This window comes from Misgurnus anguillicaudatus, chromosome 6 (genome assembly GCF_027580225.2).
Source record: "Misgurnus anguillicaudatus chromosome 6, ASM2758022v2, whole genome shotgun sequence".
Lineage (NCBI taxonomy): Eukaryota > Metazoa > Chordata > Actinopteri > Cypriniformes > Cobitidae > Misgurnus > Misgurnus anguillicaudatus.
The window spans coordinates 31159524-31184875 of NC_073342.2; the positions used below are offsets into that span (position 1 = coordinate 31159524).

The following is a 25352-nucleotide window of genomic DNA, read 5'->3' on the forward strand; positions in this document are numbered from 1 at the left end:
CGGTGCTTACCTGCTGCTTCACGGTGTTTTCGCGTTCTGATAAGAAATATAGCTCCAGAAAAAAAACGAGTGTTTATATTCCTCTTTCCAAGTGTTAATAATCCACACGATGCGACAAGACACCTCTCCCACCAACTCCAACGCAACATCCAAGAGCGCCGATCTTTGACTAATAACTTCAGATTGGGGATTCAGACTGATTTATGAGCTAGTAAACTAATGAGATACACGGAGAGTGATTCAAACAGCGCGTCTGTGTTTTTCCATTCAGAGATGAGCCTGCTTAGGACCTCCATTCACTAGGTGGCGGAATAATACTAAAGGTGAAGCGGCTACAGTGCTGTTATCAGCACAATATCGTATGGCTCTTAGCCAATCAGATTCGAGAACCAGAAAGAACTGTTGTATAATATCCTACACTACACAGGAAATAATGTGGATTTTTTTATCCAGAAAACTTCTTGCATAAAATAGATTCAAGCACTTTCAATGACCTGTATCTATGTATGTATATTTTCAAAAACTTTTCAAGGGCCTTAAATTTTCCCCCAGATTCACAAACTTTGAAGGATTTCAAGGACCAGTGGGAACCTGGTCTTGATTTAAGAATTCTTTGATATTTTTACCAAAAACAAGACAAAAATCTAAGAAAGTGTTACACAAATAAAGATGTTGTAGCACCATGCATGTGTGTTTGACCCGATCCAATGACCAGAATGCTAATTCAGACCTTTCCACCATAGATACTGCTTTACTCAGCTACAACAGCAGAGCAGTAACATACTGCAATTCTCAAACATTTCTTTTACTATTATCAACATACAAAACGATAAACTTGCAATTTCTACCGGTACTGAACCACGGCATGTGCACAGATCGATACATTACACTTCTTCAGAGTAAAGATCAATAAAGTATAAAACTGCAGAATAACATGTTCAAGAGTCCATTAACTGAAATCAAACAGCCACAGCGAAACAAAATACATCACATATTATTAAACATCTCTTTGAAATATCTCAACGGCGCTGTTTGCCAAGATAAAGGATTTTAATATGAACTCAAACATCTTAGTAAACTTAATGCAGCTTTGCTTGCTTTAACTTCAGTTTTACAGTAAGAGAATAAAGTAAAACTGGAGTGTAAAAACTCTAGGGTGTCTTTAAAGAAAAAGAGTTTCAGTCAGAGCAAACTGTGAACTACAGGCTGATATCTAAACCTGCTGTTCAAACACACTTTAATCCCGCTGTTAGATTCATGGCATAGTGTGAAGCTGAGCCACAACCCGCTGACTTAGGTTCTGTCAGGAGAAACCACACTTACAGACTGCGACCGTAGAAAACTGATTCTAGATCAGCGCTTTAAATAAAAAATACTCATTCTTTCATCCTACATACAAACACACACTATCAATGTCTTATCAGTCTTGTCCACAGCTGTGATTTTGACAAAAAAGTATTTATAAAGGCCTAAGCTCATTTTTTGTTATTGTCACTTCAAACATGTGCCGTGTTCATACCTGCCACCGTAAGTCTCGCTGTTCGGCTGCTGATGGTGCCCAGATTGTCGATGGTGGCCACGCACTGATAAATGCCCTCGTCGGGTTTGTTGTGTTTGGAGTGGACCACCGTACTGATGAGCAGAGAACCATCCTCCAGCTGCCGTCTCCGGTCATCCGCTGCCAGGTTGAGGAACGTTCCGTCCTTCTTCCATTCCACCCTGACCGGGGCGTCGCTGATGGCCGAGCAGTTCAGAACGGCCGGGAGACCACGAACAGCCAACGTGTCCATGGGTTCCACGGAGAACCTGAACGACGTGAAGCCCCGAATACCAAGACCTGAAAACAGAGAGTAAAATCTTGTTAAAAAGATATACAAAAAACTTTGAGGTGATTTAATCGTCAAATCCTGAAACTAGTGAAATTTTGTGAGACTTCGCAACCAGTCTGTCTTCTTATTTTAAAAGCAATTCTTCATAATACTGTAATGGGTCGTGGCAAAACCTGTTGAGAATGAATGGTGATAATACAGAAATTGGGAAAAAATGGAAAAGTGTTCCCAGAAAAGCTTTCACTTTGTTCTTTTTGTCTGCTAAGTGATTTTCATTTGAGAACATTCATAGGTCAAAGTCTTTTGAAACTGCATTTCCGATCCCTGGTGTGTGGACGTAAAACGACCGAGCAAGAATAACTCTGGGAAAGGTGACATAATAGCTTGATGTGTATTGTAATGTATAATTAAAAGAATATCACAATGTTCAGATAGCGATAATGGCCAATTATCTGCACCATTGGTGTTGTGCAAAAACAATTACGACAAGACGTTTTTTAACGTAGTAAACAAGCTGTTTCTTACTGTAATTACGTAGGAAATGACAAGCCTCGCATGTTCGACACAAAGCGCAGAATAATCTCAGAGACGAGGCCAATTTGTTTGTTGCTTACTTGTCATAAAATGTAATTTGGTACTAAAAATATTTTCCTGAAACATAAAAACGTCTATATTATAATACTGTTCATAACCTTCTTTAATGAGCTCATATACTTCCTTAATTTCCGAATATAAACATCTAACAGTGAACCAACAATGAAGCCTTTACTATGATTAAACCTGTATTTCATTTAAAACTCAGAATAACCTTTACAAGCTCAAAACAACACTAATTTTGGGACTGAGCTAGAAATGAAAGTCCAGGTCTGGCAGTTCGGGAACTATTAAAACTTCACATGCAATGTGCTCTCTTACATTTGAAGTTTTGTTGAGATGTAAAAACAAACCTAAATGACACAAAAAGTTTCACTGCATGCTAAATCGCTCTTTGTTAGGCTCCGCCCCTCTTCAAAATTACCTCATGATTTACTCAATCCAAGATACACATGTCCATCATCTTTAAGAAAAGCAAATTTTGAGTTATTTTAGTAAATGTCTTTGCTCTTTCAAGCTTTATAATAGTATAAAAAAGGGATCAGGGAACAACTTCTGACTTTATACCCAAAAAGTGCATTCAACCTTCACGGAGGTAATCCACATGGCTCCAATGAGTTAATAAAGGTCTTCTGCGGGTAATCAATGCGATTTTGTAAGAAAAAGTGACCTTATTATAAACTTTATAAACTGTAATAACTAGCTTCCGGTAACGGCGCCATCTTGTACGCATGCGAGTTTTAGAGTCCAAGATGGCGTCGATACCGGAAGCTAGTTATTATAGTTTAAAGTAAGTTTAAAATATGGATATTTTTCTTACAGTATCAGATCGATTACTCGCAAAATACCTTTATTAACCACTTGGAGCCATGTGGATTACTTCTGTTAAGGATGGATGCACTTTTTCAAAGTCAGACGTTTTCTCCCATTACAAGCTTGGAAAAGCGAGGACATTTATTAAAATTACTCAAAATATGCTTGTCTGAAAGATGATGGACATATGCATCTCAGATTGCTTAAGAATGAGTAAATCATGGGGTAACTTTGATATTTGGCAAGTATCGCTTTAAATACAGCACTACCGTATTTTCCGGACTATAAGCCGCAGCAGAGTATAAGCCACATCATTCAAAAATGAGTCATTAAGACGAAATAACATTTATTAGTCGTAGTGGACTATACCTCGCATTTATTTAGAAAATTATTTCAGAAAATCCAAGCCAAAGAACAGACATTTAATCTGGAAAGGCAAGTTATTCAACTAAACAATAGCAGACAGAACAGCAGGCTGAATAGATGTCTGTACATTAAAGTAATATTATCAGTTATTTAAACGATACACCATATCATACAGAACTTACCTGGAAGGTTGAATAGGCTAAATTAACCGAACAAGCCAACTAGCGTAAAGTTCACAGACTCGTCATTCCGCATCACTGAATCTATTGAATTACATAAATACAGAAGCAGCATATGACAGACTCTCGTGGCTGTAGACTGTAATGATGTCTCTTGCCTCATAAATGTCAAAATTAATTCATACTGACTTACAAGGCGCACCTGACTATAAGATGCAGCACCAGCCAAGATATCAAAAAAACGAGTGTTACAGTTCGAAAAATATGGTATTTCCTGAACATTCAACAGGAATGAGTTAGATGATTAGAAGAAGAAACTGCTAAACTATACAGTTTAAAAATGCAAAAACTGTGAATCAGAAGTTTCATTTGAAAGTGATCAAAACTAATAATATTATTTGCGTATAGTATTATGTTTATGAAGCTGATAATATTGTGGACAGGATTGGTCCATAATGGTTTCAGGGTGGAGCTAATGAAAAGGTCAGCTGTAGAGAAGCCAGCAGGGTAACATTTAGACTAATGGTGGTCAAATGTGCCTGTGCGCTGGCAGGGTTTGCAGCTCACTACAGGTAATCGAATGTGGTCCAGAATTGCTGCTGAAGAGCTACAATGATGCATCCTTGACCCAGAAGCCCCGGGACAGGCAGAAAATGAGGCTGTTGGGTTGATATGTGTAAGCTGTTAGTCTGAGTCACACACATGGAGGAAAACGCACTTCAAAACAGCCTCAGTCAGCGAGACCTTTCAGAAAAGGGCCAGAGCTCTCTATAGAAACAAAATACTATAAAATGACACCATGACAAGCTGCAGTTTGTTCGGTGGAAGCGTTGCATCGTGGGAATGTGTGCGAGACCGGGCGATGGTGGCGGAGCAGAGACGGGCATGGAGGAAAGCACAACAGTGCTTTAGGATGCAATACAAGCTTGGATCTGCTCGTCTTTGAAGAGTCTCCAAAATCTCTGAGTTTTTGTTCATCAACACAACACAACCCGTTGACTTTTACATACAATGGATCATTTGAACAAAACACCACTTGAATACAATACAGTATGCCAAAAGCAGTAGGCGGGGCGAGTAGTATGTCCAAATTCAAAGTATTCTAAAACAGTAGGCGAAAAGTACCCGGATTACCTACTACTTCCGGCAAAATCCTAAAGTGTTCATTCGATGGACCCTTTGCTATCCCGTGATCCCCAGGAGAGGAGTTATCCAATGAAGACGATGCCCGAATGATCTTCAGTACCTACTGTCACAGTATACGATTTCGGACCAGCCCAGGCTATTAATTTGGAGTATGTGTGTAGTGCCATTACGTTTACATATTTCATTTACATTCATGGAATTGGCAGATTGGTTTTACAAAGCTACTTATAGTGCATTCAACTTGGGATCGAACCCCTGACCTTTGCATTACTAGCGTAATGCCCTAATAACGAAGCTGGTTTGTCGTTACTGACGAAGTTCAACGATTTGGTGTTTCCCGAAACCATAGTTCAAACTAACATTCGCAAGCTGCATCACAAACTTGTGTGGTTTGAACGACTTCTCTTCACCTGTCGTTAGAAGCATAGTTCCTTGTTAATTGTTATTATAATATGTGGACTTACATTGATTAGGCTTTTGAACAAAATAAACAAAATAATACATTCTATATCCATCATTCTTAATATATTTAAAAAATTATTTTACGTCTTTAAGTTTGTAAACAGAATTAAAGTGCTGCATTTGAAAACTTTAAGACCCTGGGGAATGAGTGACGTAAGAGGTAACTTGTGCATGAATTTAATATCTTGAAAATAAACAACAGATAACTGAATCACGATAACAAAATCCGATGCAATATATGTTATTTACAGCAACAATCTGACATTAAATCGATTTGCACAGATTAATTAGTACTTCACCTCCCATGTGACATCATCAACTATGTTGTTAAACCAACATGGTTTAAATGACGAAAGTGCGACAAATTTACAATGCTTTCAGGAAACAGTGGTGACAAGGTAGTTTGTTTCTCCAACTTTGCATTGTACTATGTTGGTTCAGTAGCGAGTTACGTCGTTGTTTGGGAAACCCACCCCAGAATAGCACTACCTGCCCAAACCCAGGCCACTGGGTAAGCACTGGATGTTATGTTGGACATGTGTGTCTAACACAATTACTGGCACACTTGAGTTTCCTACCAAAAAAATCACATCATAACCTACAGTAAGTCAAAAGTTGACGTATTCGACAAAGTGTCAAACTCTTGAAGTATCCACACAATAAACTTGGATAGCAGAAGATGTTATAATATTGATAACATGACAACCATCACCATGAGGAAACACAATCATATTCTCTTTAAAACTTGAAAGCATTCAACACAAAACCTACACAACAGTCCCTCGCCACCTCTTATTGTATCGCTTTTCACTTTCTACCCGATTCTAATTAGAGACTTTCGACTTTCATCAATGTTTATCAATCTCGTTTTATTTTCCAAAGGCAATCTGTCTTTTCATTTTGATCTGAAGCTTTAGATAAAACAAAATTCGCCCAGCGAACTAAAATAAGCAGAACAAACATCAAACACAATGAGGGTTTGAAGAAAGTTTTTTGTTGTTAAAAGCTAAGATTAATCAAAAAGTGCAGAAGACTACCATTAGAGCTCGACAGGTTATAAATAAATGCGTCTCATCAGAAATCACAGTCTGTGAGGTATTAGCATGTTGGGATACTTCAGATGTAAACTATCTACATAGACAAAGACAGGTGGATGCTTGAGGTCAATAAAAACCGGGCTCATCTGGGTGGTGTAAGGGTTCCTCCCCAAGGACTCCATTTCTACCTCATAAAACATAGAAATAGATGATCCCAGAGGGAAAGACATGGGATCTTTTCCCTCTGGGATCATCTATTTGCATGCATTTCACACCTCCTGCCGACAAAGCAATAATTTGATCCCAGATAATCTATTAATTAGACAGCTAATTAAATTTACTTTAAATGCTTGGTTCCAGAAATGTACGTTATTTCTTCAATAAACTTTACTAACATTAGGCAAATCTCTTACAAAACATATCTGTCGCCTCGAGCATTAAAACATTATTTCGATTTTTGTCTGAAATGATGGATATTTAGGATGCAAAAAGTTTGGATACACTTGACTGATATTTAACCCTGGACCACAAAACCAATTATAAGTAGCACAGGTAAATTTGTAGCAATAGCCAAAGATGCATTGTATGTTTCAAAATTATCGATGTTTCTTTTATGCCAAAAAATCATTAGGATATACATTAAAGATCATGTCCATGAAGATATTTTGTAAATATCGTGAAGAGCCGTGTCAACCGAAGGGGCAGGATTTTGGGTGCATGACCGACTCCACCTCTGTAACTGCCCCCCTTTTGCCGCTTTTCGCACGTCTCCTACTGAAAATGAACTAGACACTTGCATAACGAACCATTAATTCATAATTTTAAAAGGTGATTTTCTCAATATCCAGATTTTCAAATATATCTCAACCAAATATTGTCCTATCCTAATGGATGTTTCACGCGGTACGTGACAAAAGATTTTGTGGTCAATTCAAAAGAAAACAAAAATTGTATTTAAAAAAATATATTTTTTAAATTGACAACGACTTATATGATGACTTGAAATTTATGAATAAATATTGAAGAAGAGCAGCCAATAAGAGCCCAGAACTCCTTCAATATTGCTTAAAATGCATCTCAGCAACATTACATGGAATTTATTGATAAAACGAAACAAGTACAATTTTGCAAATTCAAGGTAAAGTGTAACTACATTGAAGAAGCTAAAATATAACAGTTTTGAATTATTCTGGATACTTATTTACAACAAAAATCCTATAGTTACATTTGTGTTATTTCATAATTTAGATGAGTTTTCTATTATTATATAATGTGGAAAAAATATAAATACAGAATGAGTAAGGAATCCATAACTTTTGCCCGTTACGGTGTATTTAACCTCCTTACTTACATCACCAAAACTATAAAGGAAAATATAAAGGATATTTCAAAGGAAATATATGAAAAAAATGATAGCTACCTACTGTTTAGGTGGCCCAAATTAATTGCTACAAACAAAGTAGACTTACTAAAAAATTGTAAAGTCTATACTTACTGACTCTCATCTCGAGGCAATCGTATAAAAAAAGAGTTGGCTGTAGGGTAATTGATTATGGTAAGTCAATGAGGGCAGACTCTTTCTGCCCCATTCTTTCATCACTTACCCGGGTGAGAGAAAGCAGTCAACCCATGGGGGGCATTATGGGAGCTCTTAGAAGCATGTGGGGAGGGGGGTATGGGCCTGTCAAATCATTTTCCCCTCCATCGAGCGAGGTTTCAACGGTCTTCAAAAAACAGCAGGAGGGGGAAGTCACTTCTGGTCAACTGACACAATGACACCATTCATGATGTCTCTGACAAAGTCTTCGCCATTAATCAAATTACAATATTAAAGACCCACTGTTATAAGCAAACATGGCAAAGGCGCAACATTGTGAAATCTTGCCTCCCGCTCAACAAACCCACTTTTTCTGTTTATTTCTAAAAGCCTCCACGAACCCTGGCAGAAGGAGACGTATAGAGATTTCACAACGTGGATCTCGGCGTATAGCGTTCCAGACCAGAAAATGCTGATCCAGACATGTTGGTTGATTTGGAAAACGTCTTCGGATTCTTCCACCTTTAGTTCAAACCTTAATGCATATTGTGGTCTGAAACAAACGCGAGCGCAGAGGAAAAGTAAAACAGAAATTGGACTCTGCCCTCTACGTGGCCTGCAAAACTTTGGTTTTTTCACCAAGACCCTGAAAAAAAATCCAAAATCCATCCCGTCCCTAAATGAAAACGACACAAACGTCTCTCCAGCGACTCGTGTAGGACCAGGGCCAAGACAAAATTGATTCTCCATGCCATTAGCTTGCCGCCAAAGAGGCAATATAAAAAGCGCAGCAAAACAAGCTCTCAAGCAGTAATCTGCACCGAGACAAAAGAACAATGGCAATAGGAAATGGTCCGTAATGATGACAAATAACAGTTCGGGGATCAATGCATTTCTCAGGCTTTCCTCAGGGACGCTGAAGATCTTGTGGAGATATCTGCTGCATTATGGCCACTTTGCAATCAAGAGCCTTTTAAAGACTCGAGATGAACATTAAAAGGCAAACAACTGCATCCCTTTATAAGTAAAAAGTTTTGATTCATTACTCAATATTGTGCCAGTTTTAAAACACCCACATCTATGGCTTCAGAAGATAAAGGTATTAAGATTAGACAAGAGTATTTGTTAATTAAAACGAATGTAATATATAACGAAAGACGTGTCTTTACAGTAGTGCAAGATGCCTTTAGCTATGAAATCAAGATTTGAAGTGTTGAAAATCCTGCTGAGAAAGGGACCTAAATCAGCAACATGTTTATAGCTCGTGTCCTGAAAAATAATACATCAGGTTTAATGGGATAGATATTTGAAGGAAATTCTATCACCCCCTCGAGTACTGAGGTTAGTTACCACCACAGTAACACAGGAACCTTGCCAACACATTTGTCTGCATTTGTGCACATGAACAGAATATGTATTTTATCTTTGACGTGATAAATGATCTTTTACCTGTTGAAACGAGTATAAGACAAAATCGCTCAGGGCAAACACATACAGGTATTAGTGGGTAAGACGCACCAATGCTGCTGGTCTTTTATTTTATATCCCTCTCTCTCTCCCTCTGTCTTTCTCTCTCCTCATCTGTCTCCATATGTCACTATCTTTCTTTCTCTCTCCCTTTCTTTCTCCATCTCGCTCTGTCTTACTCTCTTCTCCTTTGGTGAGCAAGCAAGAAAATATTTTGAAGTCTCACCTACCTCTGTTCAAATATTAGATGGGTTTATTTTGTGAAAACTTTGCCTGCAAGTTTTATGGCCTTGTTTATGTCACTGAGGGCTGAGAATTTTGATCCCTCAAGATGAAAATCTTCTCATGTTTTTTTATGGGTGTTATTCACAAACGGTGACAATTTCTTCTGTAAGGATTAAGGGAACTAGGATGTATGCTATATGTAAAATCTAAATCTATAGAAATATGTCTCAGTGTGGGTCTTTTAAAAGTCAATATTTCAACTTGAATAAGCACATTAACATTGTTCAAATGTTATGGTAATAACTTTAGAGTACACATACCTGTTCTGCTCACATGCATTACATTTATTTGAGGGTGTTCTATGGATCGCAAAAATATGAGCCTCTTTATTTAAAATTTGAGTTTGCTGCACAATCCTTGTCAACAAACCTGTGGCAGGCAGCACAACAAGACCACAATGAAGATTCTTCTGAGGTACACAAGCACTTGGAGGGACTATATGAGGTGTATAACACTTTATATAGAGTACTGCATCGCCATGGCAACACTCTAATGGTGACTGACACTTCAAAACAACCAATAAGAGTGTCCCACTGGGAATGCCCCTCCCATCCTCCTCCTTGGACTAACGAAAGACATGATGCCTCAGGCTTGTTTCTCTGTCAAGATGACAATCAATCAACAGAACTGTGGTGGAATACCTCAGGGCTCGCTATTGGGCCCTTAACTGTTAGGGTCCCCCGTGACAAACAGGGTCCTGTGCAGGTACTGTAGAAATGTGCTGGGATTATTCTTATAGTACAGTATTATGTGTGTGAGTCGAGGTCCTGTTTCAAAGTTGCAGTTCATATTTGTGAAATAAAAGTTGATTAAATCATCACATATGCCAATTAATCAATGCAGCTTCAGAGAGCTGGAGGACAAAGCAGAAAAGGACAGCCAAATAAAAAACAATTCCTTCACTGTGTGTGTTTGGTGCCAAGTTTAATTTTCAAGAACCCCTTTCAGTTATTCAAAATTTTACAAATATACAAGGGAATTAGTTTGTTAAAAACAAAGACATCCTTGCACGCCGTAAGACATTGCTTTGGCTTACGTTCCAAAAATTGTGAACTCCAAAGGAATTCCGCAAGGGCTGAGGGAAGACTTTGAGACCTACTAGAGTATGCATATCTGTCAGTACTGCATCAACACTTATTGTCTCAAAACTCAACAGACAACCCTCCAGATAGACACTATAATGCATTCAGACGAGGAAAACTATTGGAGCTTTGCTTTGAGATGTTCCCCCTTGCAACGCCGAATAAATTTTCAAGAAAATAAGCCAACTGGCAATTAAAAGAGTAAAAACAGTAAGGGTGGACGCATGGTATATAGTGCTTTCATTAGCCCATACTTCATAGATCCAGTGTGCAGACATTGATTAATGAAGAGATACCCACAACTCTATTAGAAAGCTGCAAAGACCTACAAACACACATACATACGCACATAAATATACACAAACAGTCCTCAGTGTCTGAGATTGATTACGCCAATGAGTTCAGTATCATAAGCAGCTGCATCAATCAGCCTGCCAATAAACAACCAATAACCAGTTTATCATTAATACCACATCTAACACTACTGACTTTATTCAAGTAAATAGTGAGCCGGTTCTGCGGCGAGCGCACTGCTAAGGTCAGCAGAACTCAAACAGACACTGCAGAGGTTTAATGACCTACACCACGCTGTTCACGGGCCAAAAAGATGTCAGCGCCGCCAGAGGAATATAAACACACTCACAATTCAAGACCATCTCATCCAGCAGAGAGTTAAATGCTATTTCACTTAGCAGGCAATGTGAAACGACTAAATAATTGAAACCAGACAAACGAGGAGAGAGAGAGAGAGAGAGACACATCACATTTCTGCTACTAAAGGATCTCCTCCAACACTTTCCCGAAATCAGACATATCTCTCTCAAAGAGCTGAAGGTAGAAGTGAGACATTTGTCCCTGATGGGTTTGATGACTTTTAAGAGTTTTTTTTTTCTAGTAAAATCCTTACAATGCTTTATCTGGCTCATGCATAGAGTTAAGGACATGAGATGGAGACTGGTGTGATAAAGGTCACTCAAGACAGAGTTCAAAATAAACTGGTGAAGACTTTGGGGAAATGCAGAAACAGCAAGGTTTTTAAATAGGGATAGGCGATAAATCGGCTTTGATTCTCATGCGCATCTCATGAGTAAAGCCAGTTTCATGATTAGTAGTAAATCGCCATCACCTGCTTTCAGATGGGCGGCATTAATTACACAGAGGCGATTTTGCCTAGCTGCTCTGTGAAATACGGCTTTGTGTAGTAAATTTGTCCACATTATCAGAGGCGATTTGTCCACGATTATGAACGCGATTTTGCCTAGATTCTCTGTGAAATACGGCTTTGTGTAGTAAATTTGTCCACGATTATGAACGCGATTTTGCCTAGCTGCTCTGTGAAATACGGCTTTGTGTAGTAAATTTCTCCACGATTATGAACGCGATTTTGCCTAGCTTCTCTGTGAAATACGGCTTTGTGTAGTAAATTTGTCCACGATTATGAACGTGATTTTGCCTAGCTTCTCTGTGAAATACGGCTTTGTGTAGTAAATTTGTCCACGATTATGAACGCGATTTTGCCTAGATTCTCTGTGAAATACGGCTTTGTGTAGTAAATTTGTCCACGATTATGAACGCGATTTTGCCTAGCTGCTCTGTGAAATACGGCTTTGTGTAGTAAATTTGTCCACGATTATGAACGCGATTTTGCCTAGCTTCTCTGTGAAATACGGCTTTGTGTAGTTAATTTGTCCACGATTATGAACGCGATTTTGACTAGCTTCTCTGTGAAATACGGCTTTGTGTAGTAAATTTGTCCACGATTATGACCGTGATTTTGCCTAGCTGCTCTGTGAAATACGGCTTTGTGTAGTAAATTTGTCCACGATTATGAACGCGATTTTGCCTAGCTGCTCTGTGAAATACGGCTTTGTGTAGTAAATTTGTCCACGATTATGAACGCGATTTTGCCTAGCTTCTCTGTGAAATACGGCTTTGTGTAGTTAATTTGTCCACGATTATGAACACGATTTTGCCTAGCTTCTCTGTGAAATACGGCTTTGTGTAGCAAATTTGTCCACGATTATGAAAGCGATTTTGCCTAGCTTCTCTGTGAAATACGGCTTTGTGTAGTAAATTTGTCCACGATTATGAAAGCGATTTTGCCTAGCTTCTCTGTGAAATACGGCTTTGTGTAGTAAATGCCGCTCCATTTGAAAGCAGGTGATGGCGATTTACTACTAATCACGAAACTGGCTTATGCATAGGCTGTGCGGTCCTCTGTGTAGCCTGATGCAAACCACACAATTTTAACAAAATGTCCATTCTACTCAGACCGCAAGCGCTATGACTGGTCCATTGGACCCCTCCCGTCAGGTAAAAAATCTGAATCGCATTACTTCCTAGGCATTTCCGCTTGCGACGTTAAGAGTAAAGATGGGCAAAGTTGAGGAGGGATTTAATTCAAACTGCGATAAAAGTCGCTGTCTATTTACCCCCATCACTGCTGGTCTTCTCAAATCATACACAACAAGCTGCTTCTTCTTTGTTTGTGGGTTTACTGGCCAAGCTGTTTCTTCTTTTGCTGTTGCATTGCCCCTGTGGTTACACATGTAGATACTGCCTACTAGCGGTCTGCATGTGTAATTGCACATTGCCATAGACAACGACGCAGAAGTATATGTGAAAACCGATGTGTAGCCTTTGGCGTCGAGGCTACTCCGTATGACTTGCACACAGCTATAATGAGTTCTTTAAATATTTCAGTTCACAATGAAAAAGGTTGCATTGCATTTTGGGATACCATCGCTCCATGCAGTGCGCCCCAGTTGTATACTGCACATTTCAGCAAACAGATGACTTTGGTAAACAAACAATTCACCAACTGTGTACACAGTATGCCCAAAGCGCGCTACCTTTCAAAGATAGCAGGTTGAATACCATTCCCAACATGCCCATTGTTTACAGCAGCTACATACCACAACTCTCAGGGTTACTTTAAATAGAGACAGCAGAAACATTTCTCTCAACCTAAAATAGCTGTTTATATTGCGTGTGTAACTCAAAGTTGAAGGAATCGCAGTTTAAACTCATCAGAATGTTGTCAGGTGCACAGCAACCCTCACGATTGACCCCAGCAGCTGATATATAACAGCATGTGCATTTAAAAGTGTGTATGTTTAGAATGAGAACATGTTAGCAGCAGGTGTTGTACAGCTGAACACAACACTAGCAGTATATATACCAGCCTGTCTGTGACATCTGTGCAACCAAAATCACTTATAGTGTTACGCTGTCTCAAACATCTGAGCTATGTGTTGAATAGCCATTACATGCTGTATGTTTACTATGCAACATATGCAAATCTCATACTACACCAGGATGACCTATGGTGAGTATGCAACCTGAGCACACTGTGTGCGATACCATATCCCACAATGCAATGCACAGGACTTGACCTTCTATTTACAATGCAGCCAATTAACTCTCTCATAACGTAATAAAAATTATAATACAAAATTAGCTTTAAGTTTAAATACTAACCTAGTCTGTGTGAAGTTTTATTGAGCAAGCAATTTTGTCACCCCAGTCTAATGTCAATACGTATAAATGTCTTGTGGCTATACTTTCAAAACTGTGCATATTTCATGAAGCATTCATTTCCGTGTAAATCATTCATAAAGCCTGTCTTATGCGAACGCGCTCTATTCAATGTAATAATTTACATACGAATGGTTTTACAAACCATTTAAACAAATTATTTCTGCCTGTGGCCATGACTGATGCTCAGTGACAATTTATCCATATGAAATCTCTTGCACCATTGACTTTCACTGTAAGTGCATTACCGAAAACAACTTTAGCTTGTTTCTATAAACTGAATGGAGAGTCAAAATTATTTTCTGTGGTAACTGAAAGCGTGATCTTTTATAAGACATACATGCTATTATACTATATTAGAGAGGATTGCTGCCCACCACTCGCTAAACTCCTACAATGAATAAAAGTGCATTTAATGCAGAAAATGGTTTAACATACAATAAAGAGGCAGTACGCATCATATACTGTGCAGTATTAACTAATACTTCATTCAAACCCAGTCATGACATTGCATATGTGTGCACATGCAAATAAATTTAACGTCCTCCCAGAGGTCATCATGCATGAGCTACACCCTTCAATCTGTGCAGCCTGCTGCATGAGACCTGGACGTGTTTAGCGCTCTATAGAGAACACGGCAACAGACATACATCACTGCCTACAGAGCTGCAGAGATGATAAATCAACCCAAGAGAGAGTCTAAGGGCCTCACTCCAGATCAGTGCTAAACAGATGGGCAGCCAGCCTGCAGGTGGAACGCCAATAAAACTCGTCAGAGTCGGAACGCTGACCTACAAAGCGTTTAGCTCATTTCCAACACTGCTTGCAAAAGTGTGCAAGAGTCCATCTACAACAATATCCGTTCTGCTGATTTCATCTCAAATTATTTATATACCATTGCAAATACAAACTACTATCCAAACACCAACCCTCAGATAACCCAGATATGAGCATAAAAGCATCAGGGTCAATCTAACGCCAGCATGTGCTATAATCTCTAAAAGATGATAGGAGCCGTATGGAACGAGTTTTTAAAATCAAATGAATCTCACAGTTTAACTCATCCAGGCATAGGTGGTTTTGACCTGCGGTACTTCAGAGAGGATTTGGCTTACGGACACATGCTGATGAGTTCGGATTAACTGTTCCCTGGATTCATTTACAGGGGGTATGACCTCCGCCTGGACCGGGTGCAGATTTAATCTAATAAGGCCAATAGCAGAAAATGATCCAGGACTTCCTCTCCAAAGAGAAATGAGGTTATCGGGGCAATTCCTTTATTCATCTGTGACCACACCGGACGCCTGCTGATTAAAAATCTGAACCTGATATATAATCATGAGATTGACTTGAGATTTTGTGGACTGAAAGTGACTTTGAGCTGATTTGGCAGAAGCATTAGTAAATATTCAGAGATTTGTGCAGTCTTATTTTTTAAGAGTTTTTGTGGGGGCGATTCAAACGCACCGCAGTCATCCGTGGAGAAAGAGAGACTGAAAATATCACGAGTAAATCCCGTCCTAAAGGGCACCACATGAAAGATGCTGTCTAGAGAGCAGAAAAAAGAAACTATGAAATCAAAACAAATTTTTTGGTCTTATTGTGCAAGATTTATCTTTATTCCAGAGTATAAATGGATTCGCCTTTGCGATCTTGCTTTTAGAAAATGTCAAAAACCAATTCACCAATTTAGGATTTCTATTTTTGGATGAGGTCATCGTGGCACCATTTTAACTACTGATGCGCTGAAATAAAATTTCTGGGCCAAAACCTTTTATTCTGGATGCACCAACCTAAAATGACCAAAAATAAATTAAAAAAGGGATTTTGCATAAAAGCCATTTTTACTTTTATCAAAAACTGATAATGGCATTTTCAACGTCTGAAATTTCGATGCATTCCTACTAGGGATGTCATTAATTAACTGTGGATAATAATTAAATAAATAAAACTTGACGATTATCGAAAAAGCAAGGTCATGCACGTGTGTGCGGCGCCTGCGCAACACATATACAGCAGGAGAAAAAAATGAAGCGAGTACGCAGGAGTTAAACTAGCCATGACCTCAATGATGTACGATGCCAAGCACACACCTGGCTTTTTAACATCACTCGAGACGAGGCTGGCAAACGCAAAGCTGCACAAAATGGCATTCGCAGTAGGGTTGTGCCGATAGACGATAATACCCTGTATTAGAGGTCGACCGATTTATCGGCCGGCCGATTAATTGGCCGATTTTTGGCATATTTTTAAAAATCGGCTTTGGCCGATTTTGCTGCAAAATTAGGCAGATTAATAGGCAGGCGCATCTGCGGGCACCTAAGCGCTGTTGTAGAACTCGTGACGCTGCTGCCTCTTGCTGCAAGCAGATCGCTCCCGTCTCGTGTGTGTGCAGCCATGCCTTGTTCACAAACAGCTTTACTAAATGATGGCGGATCGCGCGAATTAAGCAGCCAGTACAACAGCGCGACGGGCTTATGTCTCGCGGTGCACTGTCCGTGCAAAGATTAGGCTCATTTCATGTGATTAATGAGTAATGATGAGTTTTGTTTGCGTGACAGAGAGAGAAGAGCCGCGCGTGCACGCTTTCTGTCTCCCTGCTTTTATTACTCAAAACAAAACTGACTCGATGGCGAAAGGTCGGAAGACCAAATCATTTCCACCGAGGAAATGTTTTTCGTGTTGTTACAGTAACAGTTTGTTTAAAGTTTTGCGCTGCTCAGCCTGGATTACAACGCCACGCGTCCGATTCGCGAACTGAATCCTTTGAACGGATTCGTTTGAATGAACGGTTGAAACAACAGATCTGTCCCAACACTAAACTCACAAGACGTCACTGTCAGCACAATCAGTCACTTATAGCGTCTCAGAAATGAGAATGTAAATGTGTTTAGAAAGATTTGCCCTAAATAACAGTCTCAACTAAAAACCATAGACATGTCATTTACTATGTTAACTTTATGATGAATAAATATTTTATCAGGTCTACCAAATAAGGATTTTATCCTACAAAGCAATAAAAGCCATGGTAAAAAACTGATCAAAGATTATGACAGCATAGTGTCAGGTAATATCTGTGTCTGATAAATGCATGGTGCAGAGGAGGTTGTAAAACTCTTCAGAAAGACCAGTCATGTATTTTTAAATACTTTGACTTAAATTGTGACATTTTTGCATTTAAAATATCTGCTAATAATGATGAGAACATTTTGATTATTATGTACATATAGAAAATCGGCCAAACATATCGGCCATCGGCTGCCCTGATTTCTAAAAAAATCGGCATCGGCATCGGCCAGAGAAAAAGCATATCGGTCGACCTCTACCCTGTATCAACAATTGTCAGATAAATCGCCAATAGCGGGCTTTCATGATGATAGTTGCCGATGGTTATTATTATTATCATCATAGTTTCAAATTTACATGTGCATTGCGGGTTTGTGAGCTTTACTTTGCGCGATAGCTTGTAACGCACGTGGATTCCTTCTTGGACGCACCTGGACTTACTGCGTTATCTAGACAAAACATATTTTAATTTGCAGTAGGAAGCTGGCGTTTTGATTTCGATTATTTAAACAATAATCGAAAATAGGGAATTGCACAAATTGACATCCCCAATCCCTACTTTTAACCCCTTCTCCTTTCTGATATGCAATGCCGCCTTTTCAAGAATCAATCGATTTTTTATAGATATAATCTCTTGTTTCTTTAAAAATTGTTCCCAAAAAAACATTGCAATTGTGTCTGCTTGATAAAAAGGGACAGGTGAAAGCATTTTAATATTACACCTCAGCTTTAAAAAACACTGAGGTTTTTAACTTCAATCTGTGAAGTGTTCTTTTGCCCTTCTATTGCCTTACCGTTGATAAAATATTCAACGCTTTAGAAGAAAATACAAGGCTCTGTCACCTCCAGCTACGTTATAGAGAGAGGAAAGAGCAAGTGATAATGAAAAAGAAGCTGCAGTGACACAAGACTTTCAGCATGAAATTTTTTTTAGAGACCCCTGTGTATATGGGCAACAATCGGATATCATGCGACAATGTGTTGGGTTTTTAATCCACACATTATGGATTCAGATGCACATATCTTCGAAACACTATGTTGTGGCCATTCAGCCGCAGACTCTTTCTGCTGTGGGTTCAAGCCCAGGTGAATCCATGATGCATGCTGTCTCTACCAAACGCACCGAAATTCACTGGGGGAAACCTCAGCATCCTCCACGACCCTGTTTTGACCCGGGGTAAGTTCAAGTCCTCATGTCTGAACTATGAGACCTCTTACTGATATAAATTATTCATTGATGCCCTGCACTCTCTGTCAGCAACTAGATGGTAGATGAGATGATATTTATGGAGTCCCCGGGGCAGACGCTGGGAGGAGGGGACGGTTTATGGTCAGGCTTTTAAATGTTACTCTCTAATCTGAACTACTTAAAGAAACACAGAGACTTCCTGATTCTGCAGGAGAGGATGGCAACAACAAGGGAAGCCTGCTGGGAGAAAGTTAATGAAGTTAACTATTATACAGACACAATAACTGTTACAAGACGCCACTTTATACGACTTCCAGCGTTTTAAGTAACACTTTTTATTGGCAGAGCCTCCCTACTGTGACTGCTTAACTAAAGTGAATGAAATCAACCTCTTTCGGTTTGTAAAACACTGCCATATAGACCATGCAAGATATGTTGAAATTATCACTATTACGCAAATGTGCTAAACTAAATGATTTAAATACTAAAAAAAGTAAATTAAAGTCATCAGAAAGAACAGGGAGACTAAGAGAGATCGACGCTTTCTTTCTCCCAGAGAAAATATTGCAATTTAATTTGATTTAACAAGCTTAACACATTATTGTATATCGCATTGCATATTGCATTTTTGGCAAATGCAAGGCTAGCATGCACCTAGCAACAAAGCATTGTCAACCACAGGACTTTTAAGGGCTCATTATAGTTGTGCGTAGTTCCTATGGCGTACCCTCAACACCGTAGGCTATGCATCGTTTTTTACATGCTGCGCTCCAGTTCTTGGTCCATTGTATTTTCTTTGCTAGCGGATCTACATATGAGAAAATGCGACACAATAAATAGTGTGGGGTTTTTTTGGCCGGTGAAGAAGGGGTTTGTCAGCGTGTAATTGCACATGCCGCATGCTAGTTCTTGGTCCATTGAATTTTTTTGTTAGCGGAATTACATATGAGGAAACCAATCACGTCGCTTGCGGTCCGCGTACAATTGACACGCTGTAACATTTTTGAGGAGGTGCAGGTCAGGCTACGCAAAGCAACGCAAAGCCTATGGCGTAGAACCTACGCACAACTATAACTTGGACTTTACACATGCATCTCTCACATCAATAGCGTTACTTTGACTATTAACATTTACATATGGCAACGTATTTTGCACAAATTTCCTGATCACAACATAAATAATGGTTTTATCTACTAATAGCGTAGGGCCCTATAATTGCCGCGATCACGGAATCGCGGACGGAATCGCGCAATTGGCTAATTAACACGGAATCTAGTATTAACGTGGAATTTTACATATTTTGAATAAAATTATGTTTTTGTGTGGGAGACGAACGTATGTCTGGGGGAAATGCACACCGGGGAAAGTAAATCTGGGCGACACGCCCCCTCCCGTCGTTTCAGACCCTCTCCAAAACACTGAAACCATGGCGAAGCGGCTCTCCATGACTCTGCTTTCGTCAGCGAAAAAAATAAGAAATTAGACGCTAAGCACTTAGTTCCGAGCATGTCTTACATGACTTTTATGTGACCGGAGAACTGTTATTTTGTAAGTTTTGTCAACACTCTGTTCACGGTGAGCACAAAGATACATGCACTCTCTCATCCACGTCTGTCTCACTGCACCTCTCACACGTGCACGCGCTCACGCATCCTCATGTATTTGTTCAGTTTTATGCATTTCAAGCGAGCTGAGGCAAACTAACTATCCCTCGCATTTAAAAAAATATACACATCTGCATCATGGCGCCGCTCTCTGTCTCTCTTTCGCTCGCACGTGCAAAGAGCTGCGTGCTCATGCTGTCCGAAGTCAGATCACTATCCTGTGTATGTTTGTAAAGTTATATGCATTTCAAGCGATTGTGTATAAAATATGGATCGCGTTCCGCTGGATTGATGTGTTTAAGGCCCTTCTGAAGACATCACTGCTTTGACACCTTGTTGTAGCCTTCTGCAACAACACTAAAAAACAATGCATTTGAATTGAATTGAGTTGTGTGTGTGTGTGTGTCTGTGTGTGCGTGTGTGTGTGTGTGTGTGTGTGTGTGTGTGTGCAAGCGTGCGTGCGCGCGCGCGCGCGTGTGTGCATGTGTAAATGCATCTTTTATAGTCATTAAGTAATCCTGTTATCCAGTTTTTCCCCAAATCATTTACATTTTAATCATTAACATTAAAGGCACACTCTTTTATGACTAAAATAAAAGCAAAGGGTAAAAAATATAATATAATTGCCAAAAATTTAAACGGATAAAACGGAATTTGCAAAAATTAAAACGGAGAAAACGGAATTTGGGAAAAATAAAACGGAATTTGGGAAAAAATAAAACGGATTTTATAGGGCCCTAATAGCATGTATGGGTGATCATTAAACATTTGATAAAAAAGTAAATGCAAAGTAAGAGCATCAAAATAAGAAGCATACAGTTACAAGCACATAATTTCAAATGACAAACCAATTTTGTTGTTTTTTCCACATTTAAGGTGAAAATTTTCATTACCGCAACGTGTCCATGACTGGATTTGGGTTTTTTGACATGGAAATATTTATAATTAAAAAATCTAAAAAATAAAAAGCTTCAGTGCATGTTATACTATAAACATTTACAGTAAAGAAACATGTGGTATTTGGTGATCATTGCTAAATGTACAGACAATAATAAGGAATATAAATGTGTCAGAAAAATTTTCTCATCCTCCGCAACAATTTTCATTGTTTAATCCCTCAAGGAACTAACTTTTTTTATTGTTGGAAGGGACATAATTGACTGAGACACTCAAGATGGCTACCAGGTAAGCAGTTTTTATTTTTTCTCTCCAGAACTCCATAGTACCTAGACAACTTTTTAGTTCTCATTACTGAAACATGAGTTTGTAAATGCATATATTTAATGTAATATCATGATGCGGTAATGATACATTTTGATAATGATAATCTAAAAAATGTAAATAATTCTATAGAAAATATTTTTTAAATCCTCTAAAAATAATGGTTATAGTAAGTTCAGACCTTAATCTTATATGTGCAAAAAAATAGTCTTCAATGCCTTTTTAAAAAATCTGATGCTGGACACCCAAGTCTGGATTTCGTGAGAATCACCCGTATAATGTTACGTACTGTCTCATGTATGGTCTATAAAGTGTCCTATCTGTAATATGAAGTGCAGACCGGGTAAAGATGATCTCCACTGTGTACCTGTAACTGAGCGATGAGAAATCAAACGTGACTTTACAGACAACCTCTGAAGAGCTCAAATCAACTGATGTATTAATACTGCGCTTCAGGCCGAAGGGAGAAAATAAGTAAAGCCGAGAGTGAGAGAGAGAGATACAATAAAAGAAAAAACCCAAGAAGATCCATAAATCTTTCAGGGCACAGTGTTCGCACGGGTGTTCGGCAAGAAATTACACAATGTTGAGTCAACACAGAAAAAGAAAGTACTGAAGATTTATGTCACGAAATCTCCGTTTCCACCATACCGCTATGAGGATTCACAGAACTACTGAAAATTGCATATCTGGATAAGAGTCTGGATGCTATATTTTACTACAGAAACTCATGTCTGGTTTTGACAGTCCAGGATGCTCCCTGTCAGGTCATCAGACCCGGAAGGAACGTCTTACCCTTGTATTTTCTCATCAAATATCTTGTTTTAATCAAATATGAACCAAACAAGTCGAAGATTTTTGATAAGTGACTTTTCTCAATACAAGAGTGTAAAACATTTACGTGAATTCTCAACGGGCTGCAATTGTTAAACGTCCCTCTGTCTGGATTACTTAACGTCTCCGTACGGAGGCATTTGATAGAGGCAGAGGAAAGGTGTATAAAGGTCGGATTACCGTGCCATTACAATGCAAATAGATTTTGAAGGTGGCCTGTCGTCATGACAGCGAGACAGTGGCATTGTACCGCTCAGGGGAATACGATCAGTAACTAAATTAATTGGATGCAAAACACTTCCTCAACAAGAGATCCGACCCTTTGAGATGCTCACCAGGGAAAGCACGAAAAACGTGGAGTGGAGGCGTAACGTGAGAAAATAGGAGCATAAACAAACACTTGCGGCTGTGTAACAGAAATCTATTTGGTCACACAGGGTGAGCATGAGGGCACAGTTTCATTTTGAGAAAACACGCACTCTTTTTCTCTCTCCAGCGAGACTCTCGATACGACTGCCAGCAATGAGATTCTGCCAGGACATGTTTAAGAGCTGAAACGCATTCTCCTGCACATACACAACCTATTCCAGGACGGACTGGCTGGCACAAATCCTACGCTTGTCAAAGATAAGGTTACAAAACCAATATTGTCCTGTGCATGGTTATCTTGTAGACTGCAGTAACTTTATTACATGTGCATTGACTGCAGGAAATTCGACGTTGGTTTAGGTAAGGTGAAGGTAAACTATGAACTAAAAACGCATTCGGTTTTGCATCGCAAAAAACATACTTGTTCGTACTGGATCAAGCTGAATTTTAAATAATTTAAAAATAAGTAAAACACACATGCAGAATCAAACATGCAAAATCAAATGAATGCCATCCAGCATGCAATACTACAGCAGCATTCATTTACTTTGAATGGGCGTGCTTACAAAACAAACAAATGTGGGAGTCTTCAAATAAGTTACCAGCCAACAGCAGATTATGGATTCAGACGTTGGATTTTCTGAAAATAAAGGCAGTAATAATAGTTTGTTTTCAGCAAGAATAGAGAAAAGATGACAGCAACACTGACAGATGATGTCTATGTCGTTTAAACAACTTTGCTGTTTGTTAACTACAGTATAAATGAACACATTTGCTGTCATGTTGTATTTCATTAATTTAAAGTTTTATAAAATAAAACGTTAACAATTGTCATTTTCTTTAATCTCTTAAGTATTAAAACAAAACTTAAAATATGCCTCTTATGAAGTGTGTTGTTGAGTCATGTGTTACAATACAAAACACAAAATAAATAGATAGAGTGCACACACATGTTATGCAAAAACAAACTTTTATTTTGTATGCGATTAATTGCGATTAATCTTTTGACAGCCCTACCTAGAATACATTTCCGTTCTTTCTGTGAATCCACTTCAAACTAAAACAACCTCATAATCAAAACATCTCGAAAGAGAGAAATGGTCAATTTAAATTAGGCACAAAAATTTAGATCCACACATATCATGCAATAACTTCCTGTGCGACAGTCAAGGATCCACGATAAAGTTTTCTTATGGATGCGCAGACACGGCAAACTCATTTCTCCTGTGCTGTTAAGCCCAAGATACATTGCAAATTTTTTTCTGTCATATACGAAAGATTGCCATCGTGAAACAAACGTAACGATTTCTGTGATCGTGGCTCTTCATCGGTGGTCCTATGTCGTACAGTGAGAGAGGTTCAAAGACGGCCGTTTTCCCGGCGTTGCGTACAAAGATAGCCTACGATAGTTTTCTGACATTGTCAGAAATTTAGCATGATCACCGCACAGTGTGTTTGATGCTATGACCTGCGTATTGTACTGGTATTTGTTTACCACTATCGCATGCTGGTGACGTTGCGCTAACGCGTGACTCAGCCATCGAAGCCACTTGTCGTACCCAAGTTTAAACGATTAATGTCGCTAGTGCTGCCACTAACGACTAATTTTCTAACGACTAATCTTTCGACTAATTTTTCGAATAGTCGACTATTCTAAACGACTAATTAAAAAAAACTCAAGTGTTTGTTATTTCATTGTGTCCATTTTATTTTGAACCCACCGGTGTCATAAACAATATGAATAACTTAAATGTTACCAAATAAAAAATTACAATGTAAACAACATAAATAATAATAAAAACTTCCAGTGCAAAGTAGATGCTTAACAGAAATATGAAATGTTTCACTTCTACTCTTTGATCTTATATTGCATTTTAACACACCTGAATGCTATTTTACATATTATCTGTTCTGTTGTAGCCTTAAATAGTGACTAAACATGACCCATCACCTCGTTTTTTATCCAACCAGCTGTTCCTTTAACTGCTGCTAAAATCCTGATTTAGATATGCAAAAATCACCATACATTTACATTGTAGCTTTACTGCTGTTGCTCTTCTCATAATTGTTGTTGTGTTTTGAGCCATTTCTTGATTTTAAATGCGAGTGATATAGCGCAGACAATTCGGTGCAAATTCAGAAATATAAGAGAATACACTGTTGTTGTTACATAGACTACAGAACACGGCATACAGCATCATAGGGAGGGAGAAAGCTCGCACACAAACTCACACTACTGCTAATCTTTCTTCAAGTCATGTTAACTCAATCAGTCGTCTTTGTCAGAGACATCTGTGAATGTTGACGTTTACGCAAAAAAGAAAGTACATCAAAAACACTGCCACCTTTTCACTGTCACGTAAGAGAGAGGCGCGCGCGGTCGAGGCGCTGCAAGCAACATGAGTGATAGAGAGAGAGAGAGAGAGAGACGCTGAACACTCGCAACAATGAATTGAGCCGTTTAAAATAGTAAAATAAAAATGTAAATGGGAATCATGAAAAATCTATTTGTTGCGTCCAGTGTTGATTCCGTGGCGGAATCACGAGCAAACACTGATAGCCTTTAACATCCAAAGACAGAGTCATTGTACTTCTCAAAAGAGTTAATAAAACAGTACTGACTAGCTCGCCGTTTCATTAATAATCATATAACAGTTACTTACGTTGTCCTATTCTCTGTGGGTGTATCGTCAATAACTCCCGAGAGTTTTCGTTTGAGATGCTCGTGCATTGTC

General features: G+C 38.8%; 1 protein-coding gene across 6 annotated transcripts in view; it reads right to left on the reverse strand.

Annotated features, from left to right (window-relative positions):
* The window catches only part of neo1b (neogenin 1b), a 134006-nt gene that overhangs the window by 81371 nt on the left and 27283 nt on the right, over positions 1-25352 (reverse strand). For all 6 annotated transcript variants that reach the window (XM_073869022.1, XM_073869024.1, XM_055192218.2 and 3 more), the window contains exon 2: positions 1520-1837. In XM_073869022.1, the coding sequence (XP_073725123.1) occupies positions 1520-1837 (318 nt within the window). The remainder of the gene's footprint in view (positions 1-1519; positions 1838-25352) is intronic.